The sequence below is a fragment of the Carassius carassius genome, unplaced genomic scaffold (genome assembly GCF_963082965.1).
Source record: "Carassius carassius unplaced genomic scaffold, fCarCar2.1 SCAFFOLD_85, whole genome shotgun sequence".
Lineage (NCBI taxonomy): Eukaryota > Metazoa > Chordata > Actinopteri > Cypriniformes > Cyprinidae > Carassius > Carassius carassius.
The window spans coordinates 107,501-116,109 of NW_026775108.1; the positions used below are offsets into that span (position 1 = coordinate 107,501).

At 40.2% G+C, this 8,609-nt stretch overlaps 1 protein-coding gene across 2 annotated transcripts in view; it reads right to left on the minus strand.

The window, feature by feature from the left end:
- LOC132136743 (bone morphogenetic protein 5-like) overlaps positions 1-3,319 on the minus strand; it is a 3,867-nt gene extending 548 nt beyond the window's left edge. Inside the window, exons 1-5 of one of the 2 annotated variants that reach the window (XM_059547365.1) lie at positions 3,084-3,319; positions 2,293-2,435; positions 2,136-2,207; positions 1,849-1,943; positions 1-457 (exon numbers count right to left, since the gene is read on the minus strand). The exon at positions 1-457 is cut by the window's left edge and continues 548 nt beyond it. In XM_059547365.1, coding sequence (XP_059403348.1) covers positions 308-457; positions 1,849-1,943; positions 2,136-2,207; positions 2,293-2,435; positions 3,084-3,187 — 564 coding nt within the window. In that variant the 5' untranslated portion in view covers positions 3,188-3,319 and the 3' untranslated portion in view covers positions 1-307. Of the gene's footprint in view, positions 458-1,848; positions 1,944-2,135; positions 2,211-2,292; positions 2,436-3,083 lie in introns of both variants that reach the window. The other variant, XM_059547364.1, reaches the window with a different exon arrangement.
- Between the last annotated feature and the right edge of the window lie 5,290 nt (positions 3,320-8,609).

The following is an 8,609-nucleotide window of genomic DNA, read 5'->3' on the forward strand; positions in this document are numbered from 1 at the left end:
GCCTGAAGTTAAAAACAGATTTGGCCTTGAACTGATTTATAACAGAAGGTCCATTGTGCTTTTCTGTGAAAGTCAAATAACATTTTTGTTATTTGATGAGAACATTTTTGCCTCTTCTGAGAACTTTACATGAGTCCTTTTTACTTACAGCCCACAAGAGTCTGAGAGTCTGACTCCCAACAGCAGCAAAAGTCAAAAGATGCTAAATAAGTTTGCTTAGCTATAAACCTACGAATCCAAAAAGCTGTGCTTCTCTACTGCACTTCTGTGGCTCTGTGTCAGCAGACCTGCGGGTCAGGGAGGCTTTCTAGGACGGGGTCATGACCTCTGGGTTCTGTGTTTCCTCTCCAGGGTCACAGCCGCACTCACGGATCAGACTCACGGAGGACAGAACCACACCGCTCCAGTCGTCCATGTAGACGAATGGGACGAGGACGTGAGCGGTCGGCAGGCAGCACTGTGGGAAGACAATTAAGATCAGGTCTGAGCTCATCTGAAGCATTTCATCAGTCTGAGGCCAGTAAAGTTCAAGTTGAGCTTTATTATCATTCCTCTACATGTGTGTACATGCAGTGGAACGAAATACAGACATACAACAATTTAGTAAAACAGTATAAACCTATTGACTTGTTCGGCATTGGTGGGATTGATTGGTCGAATAACAAATAATTCAAATTAACGTGCAGAGACCATGTTAGGTGCTTGATCTTTAGGTTTTGTGAAGATTTCTTTTGATTTTTTCTTGGTGCAGTGCCGAAAAGTTGCTGTGTGGCGTTCTGTCCCTCTAATAAACAATCTGAAGATGTATATGACTGATAAACAGACGGACTAACAGAGATAGCACTGAGCGCTACACTACTCAATCCTGTCTCCCTGCACGGATCACAATAGCACTTCTTCTAATCAGAAGCAAATAAATATCACTCCCTGATATTTTGTGATGTCATAATCTATTTAAACATTTATTTCATATTATTATACACAATCCCTTATGAAAAGTAGCAATAGTATTACTATAGTAAAAGGCTAAAAAAGGCTTTTTTTGTGGAGGGGGGGCGTTTTATTACCAGTTTTAGCCTATAACCACAGTTTTACTACAAATACCATGGTTAAACTATGGTTAGTGTAGAAATTTTTTTTTTTACCATGGTTTAAACCATGTTTTTTTAGTATTTTATATACAAATCTTCATGTTAGAATTTAATTTTACGGCATGTATTTATGAAAATGATTAGGAACACACCACAGAATAACGCTGCGCATTTCAAGGCACTTCAGTGGACCTTACTGTTTTGTCAATATTAAAAATTCTTTGTAATATATCAAAAATAAAGTAAGACAGGCTTTTAATTCAATTCAATTCAATTTAAGTTTATTTTGTATTCACTTGCTTTTACTTAAGTCTTTATCACTTTATTTAAATTAAGCAAAACACAATGTAAAATGTTTACTTTTCACAAGCCTTATCGTTCTCTTATGGGCCTGTAGTAAGCGGTCTCTTGCTCCATTAGGTAACAGAAAATGTCAGGAAACAACACCTTTGTCCATTCTGTTGGGTGGTTTGTCCAGTCACAGATACCATACGGACAGTCCGACCCAATACGGCTTAGTTTTTATAATTATGTTGCTCTGTCGAATGGCAGAAATAATTATATGTAAGCCATTCTGAGTCTACACCATGCGTTTCCAATGAGGGGGAAAGGACTGTTACCCCCCACCCGACTCCGCCCACACAGCTATGACATGACACAGAACAAGTCAATACACAACTAACTTACTGACAGAGAATGTGTAAAGCATTTCTTAATAGAAAACAGATCGAATGGACATGATATAGAGGTAATTCACCTGTGCAGGTGCGTCTGTGCTCTCAGAAGCGCAGGATTGGCACTTGACGAAGGTGATGCTCTCTGGATAAACCACCCAGTGCTCCCAGCCCAGATCTGACACATTTACACAAGAGAAGACATGCATGATGTATCATGTCTAAAGAAAACAAAGCCTTGCTTTCATTAATGAAGTGTGAAGTATTTATACATTGCGCTCATATACACTGTAGCCGTACGGTCTTTCTGGTTTTAACACCAAAAATTTTGCAGCAATGAGAACGTAGTAGGATGCACCTGATCACTCACCTTTAATGAAGATCTGACAGAAATGTTTGCAGCAGCTGGAGTTTCTGGAGTCCTCGGGAAACGTTGCGTTACCTGCTAAATAGATGAGTGATCAGATTCACCAGAAAACCGGGCTGATCTGGTCTTCACCTGAGCTTGATCTCTGGGGTTCATGTACCTGGTGCTGATGTGAGGCTGCTTCTGAAACTGGCTTTCCACTGCTCACGTAAATGATGCATCTTCGACATGGACACACGAGGCTCTTGCTGGAGGTTTAGGGATTCCAGAAGGATTTTCCTGATTTCCAGTTCTCCCTTGCATCTGCAAAAAAAAAAAAAGAAACATGGGAAAAACCCAGAGTGTAATCACACCTGCAGAACTCATGTGCCTGTCAAACTGCAGCCAAATGTTTCAAAGTGCAGTTGTGTGCTACCGGAGCCTCGCGTGTTTGTGCAGGCTCAGCATTTGACCCTGTAAAAGGACACCAGAGGAGAAGGGAGATGCCCTCATTTATACCTCCATAACTTTACATGTGTCTTTGCAGTCAACCTGTACACAAGTAAAAACTGAAGTAAAATCCAGAGCATTTAATATTTTAAAGCCATGTCAGAATCTTAGGCTATTTTAATGGCAAAAACAATTCAAAAATTCTATTAAAAAAAACAATAAAAACCAACAAACGAACAAACTCCAGAGCAAGACAAGCTTTATGAAGATATCCAGCAATTCTCTTTGGGTCAGTGAAGCACAATCAGGCTCGCCAGGAGGATTAGAGTCTCAAATGGAAGAAGAGTATGCTATTATAATGAGGTTGATTCAAATTTTGCCTCAAGCATTCAAATATTACCCTAAATTTCTTCCAAATCTAAGACTTCAAGTAAACAAATGAACAAAAGTGCAGGTGATTAAAACAGGATGCCCTGATCCATTCCTCATGCTATTGTTCATCTTTAAATCATTGGCTCTTACCTGTTGGCTTTGACAGCAGATGCCTCAGGTGAAGGATGCAGAACAAACATCTCTCCGAGAGGACACCCGAACAAAACAGCGACAACACACAGCACCAGAGGCATGACTGCAGGAGAACACTCGAGTCTCGTGACAAAAGCTCTGGACTCTGGAAAGGAATGAATGGATGTTGTTTGAAGCGCCTGGGAAAGCAGGGATTTATCTACCCTGGCCAAGCTTGGCCTTGGAATACTTTGTACTGTTTTCATGTCGGGCAAACGGATGGTGTTGACAAGGAGGTGGAGAATAAAGGTGAAACTGAGAAAAACACTATCACATGGTTACACACTAACAAAGATGATAAGCTCTAACCTGCGGGAGGACAGATGGAAAATATGAAAAAAATCAGAAAAAACAGCAGTGCGGCACAAATAAAGAAGCCATTCATGAAACGGTGTGCATCTGTGCGATACGTGAACGCGCCTCATTCCCAGGACAAGTGACTGTTATGACACTGGACACTGAACTTGCATCGGCTTATAGACTGAACTCTGTTTAGTGTGTAATGCAACAAAGTTTTAAAATCAAATATTCATTTGAGCTGCAAATGTGCCGTTCATCAGAATATCAAATATTAAAACATTATCTAGGGTCATTAACATATCAAGCAAGGTCATTGGTAAGCCACAGAGAACTCTGAACCAGGTGTATATTTCAAGTTCTAAGACTTGATGGTTGCTCTGTCAATTCTTCGTCATCAGTTAGGAACCTAGGTGTGCTATTTGATAGCAATCTTTCCTTAGAAAGCCACGTTTCTAGCATTTGTAAAACTGCATTTTTCCATCTCAAAAATATATCTAAATTACGGCATATGCTCTCAATGTCAAATGCAGAAATGTTAATCCATGCATTTATGACCTCAAGGTTAGATTATTGTAATGCTTTATTGGGTGGTTGTTCTGCACGCTTAGTAAACAAACTACAGCTAGTCCAAAATGCAGCAGCAAGAGTTCTTACTAGAACCAGGAAGTATGACCATATTAGCCCGGTCCTGTCAACACTGCACTGGCTCCCTATCAAGCATCGCATAGATTTTAAAATATTGCTTATTACTTATAAAGCCCTGAATGGTTTAGCACCTCAGTATTTGAATGAGCTCCTTTTACATTATAATCCTCTACGTCCGCTACGTTCTCAAAACTCAGGCAATTTGATAATACCTAGAATATCAAAATCAACTGCGGGCGGCAGATCCTTTTCCTATTTGGCGCCTAAACTCTGGAATAACCTACCTAACATTGTTCGGAAACAGATGATTCTTCTGCACAATCTGACTTTGCTGCAGCCTGGAATTGAACTACTGGTTTCGTCTGGTCAGAGGAGAACTGGCCCCCCAACTGAGCCTGGTTTCTCCCAAGGTTTTTTTCTCCATTCTGTCACCGATGGAGTTTCGGTTCCTTGCCGCTGTCGCCTCTGGCTTGCTTAGTTGGGGACACTTCATCTACAGCGATATCGTTGACTTGATTGCAAATAAATGCACAGACACTATTTAACTGAACAGAGATGACATAACTGAATTCAATGATGAACTGCCTTTAACTATCATTTTGCATTATTGACACTGTTTTCCTAATGAATGTTGTTCAGTTGCTTTGACGCAATGTATTTTGTTTAAAGTGCTATATAAATAATTTCCAATGGATTCCTGACTTATTGCGATGGCCTAGAATGATGTAAATGGTGAGTAACCCTTTACAAGACTGCGAGCGCATGTTCAGGACTGGGTCTTAAACCTGGGTTATTGATCACTAATCAGTGAATGTTTAAAAATGCAAAGTATATTTTATGATATTTATTTGACTCCACAATTCATTTCTCATGAGAAATACAAAGCTGGACATTGTTGTAACATCTGTAGTTTCTCTTCTGACCTCAGATGAACCAGATCAAAGCAGCGCTGGCCATGTTTGTCCTTGAGTCCATTGCGCTGTAACTCCCTTGCGTCAGGAGGAATTCCAACACCTGCGTGTGAACGGCAATCTAAAGAAAGAAACATCAGTTTATCTGCCATTCTGAGGAATCAGTGCCATTTGAGGACAACTTGTAATACTATTTCATTCACTGCTAACCTGTCAAAAAAAATAGTTTTCTGGCGTAACACTAACCTTATTCACCTATTAGTCAAAAACCATACATTTTTTACCCCTATTCTGAAGATGTGCTGTATTATTTCAGTCCCATCACACTAGATTTATGTTTGCTAATGACAAACATAAAAAGCAAATTCATGTGGCTGTGTTAGGCATTCTGTGAGTTGGACGTTGGCTCTGAACAGTGGAGTGACAGGCTCAAACACACGGAGGCCTCTAGCAGCTCTTTATCCGCCTGTTCTCAGTTGGAGCCGAACTGCAGTATTGAAGTGCAGTATTAACCCTAATCCAGCTGCAGTGTGTTGTTTTAATAAAGCGGTCACGCAGATCAGCTCCATATGTCACCATCTCTCTCTCTCTTTCTCTCCAGTTTCACTGAGAGTGAAGTTGGTCACACTTCTTTATAGACTCTGTCATAGAGGGATTCTGACAAACCCTAAGTGGGTGAGTGCGGCATTCTCTTGCTGTTTTCTGAAGCACAGAGACCGGAGGTCTTTTGTAGAATTAGAGCTAAACTACTCTGTATAAAACAGGTTTAATGAATAAACTAAGAGGACGGGTCACATTATTTCAGATTTTTCTGATGTGATGTGATGCAAATTATTTACAGTATACAGGTGCTTCTCAGTAAATAAGAATGTTGTGGAAAAGTTTATTTATTTCAGTAATTCAACTCAAATTGTGAAACTTGTGTATTAAATAAATTCAATGCACAGAGAGGTGGTCTGGAAGCACAGGTCTTTGACAGTGTCCTTCAGCTCATCTGCACTGTTTGGTCTCTTGTTTCTCATTTTCCTCTTGACAAAACCCCTTCAAACTGGCTGTTATTAAGCCTCTCATCAAAAAACCACAACTTGACCCCAAAGAACTAGTTAATTATAGACCAATCTCGAATCTCCCTTCTCTGTCCAAGATACTAGAAGAGGTGGTATCCTCACAATTATATTCCTTCTTAGAGAAAAATGGTATATGTGAGGATTTCCAGTCAGGATTAAGACCGTATCATAGTACTGAGACTGCTCTCCTTAGAGTTACAAATGATCTGCTCTTATCATCTGATCGTGGGTGTATCTCTCTATTAGTTTTATTGGATCTTAGTGCTGCGTTTGGCACAATTGACCACAACAAAATTCTTTTGCATAGACATTGCTTAGTTGGGGACACTTCATCTACAGCGATATCGTTGACTTGATTGCAAATAAATGCACAGACACTATTTAACTGAACAGAGATGACATCACTGAATTCAATGATGAACTGCCTTTAACTATCATTTTGCATTATTGACACTGTTTTCCTAATGAATGTTGTTCAGTTGCTTTGACGCAATGTATTTTGTTTAAAGCGCTATATAAATAAAGGTGACTTGACTTGACTTTACAATACCCCATACATTCTCTGTGGGGTTTAGGTCTGGTGAGTTTGCTGGGCAGTCAAGCACACCAAGACCATGCTCTTTTAACCAACTTTTGTTGCTTTTGGCAGTGTGGGCAGGTGCCAAATCCTGCTGGAAAATGAAATCAGAATCTTCAAAAAGCAGGTCAGCAGAAGGAGCATCTGCATCTTTTTCTTCAACACTTTTTCCTTCCACTCAACTTTCTATGCTTGGATACAGCACTCTGTGAACAGCCAGTTTCTTTGGCAATTAATGTTTGTGGCTTACCCTCATTGTGAAGGGTGTCAATGATTGTCTTCTGGACAACTGTCAGATCAGCAGTCTTCCCCATGATTGTGTAGCCTAGTGAACCAAACTGAGAGACCATTTTGAAGTTGTCAGGGAACCTTTGCCGGTGTTTTAGTTGATTAGCTGATTGGCATGTCACCATATTCTAATTTGTGGAGATAGTGAATTGGTGGGTTCTTGTCTCGTTAAAAATCAAAACAATTAAAAGAACCAAAGGCTTAAACTCCTTTAATCTGTGTCAAAGTCAAAGTCACCTTTATTTATATAGCGCTTTAAACAAAATACATTGCGTCAAAGCAACTGAACAACATTCATTAGAAAAAACAGAGTCAATAATGCAAAAATGATAGTTACGACCCTTGGCTCAAGGGAAGCAACAAAACAAAGGGACACACGAAAAACCCAAATTATAAGCTCAAAGTAATATTTATTTACTTACAAAATGAGGCAACACTATATTATAGAATGAAAAAAATTAAAGAAAACAACAGTATTTCTGTATTCATCAGTAAGGTCAGTGTGTAAAGCAAGATGCAGGTGTGAAGTGTAATGTGTTGAAGTGGAAATGAAAAAAGTAACAAAATACAACACAACCAAAGAATCCAAAACCAAAGAGTCCAAAACCAAAAGACTGACTCTCCCCAGTCAATTGGTGATCTTTTAAACAGCATCCAAGGCACGAACACAGGTGTTTCCAGTAGACTGGCAATTTAGGTAATTAATGGTCTCAGGTGCCAACCACAATTCACAGAATCAACAGCAGATGTCGTCACACCCCTCCCCATAAGACAGGGACTCCCACAAAGATCCCTGTAACAAAACAAAATTCAGTCATAGGGTACACTCAAGTTCAGAACCACAGACAGCTCCCAAAAACACAGAGGAATAGCGTCAAATCCAGTAGATTAAACTGCATCTGGGGCGTGTGACAGCGCATCAGCTACCACATTTTCCGATCCTCTGACATGTCGAATATCTAGACAGAAGGACTGCAAGAATAAGGACCACCGAACCAACCTCTGATTCGGACACTGCAAAGAATTCAAAAAAGTTAATGGATTATGATCAGTGTAGATCACAATAGGTGCACTCGAGTTAAGATAAACCGCAAAATGCTGCAATGCCCAAATAAGGGCTAATGCTTCCTTCTCAACAACAGAATAGTTACATTGGTATGTGTTAAACTTTCGCGATAAGAAACTAATTGGATGGTACACTCCGTCCACATCAGACTGCTGCAGGACAGCTCCAGCTCCCACATTACTAGCATCAACGTGCAACGTGAAAGGTTTATCAAAGCACGGAGCCATAAGCACGGGCGCTGAACACAGCAAAGATTTTACATTCTCAAAAGCCAATTCGCAAGTGTTAGACCAGATAAACTTTGTCTTTCCCTTTAACAAGTCTGTAAGCGGTGCCACCACAGTAGAGAAATTTCGACAAAAAGACCGATAGTATCCGACTAACCCTAAAAACCTCATAAGCTCTTTCTTTGTTGTTGGGGAAGGAAAGTTCTGAACAGCCTGCACCGGACGCACTTCACCGTTCCCCACCACCTTCCCGAGATATGTCACGGTCGCCTTCGCAAACTCACATTCGGCCAAGTTCACTGTAAGTCGAGCATCAGCCAAACGTCTCAACACCGAACGCAAACGTTTTAAATGAGACTCCCAACTGTCACTAAAAACTACCAAGTCATCCAAATAAACGGCA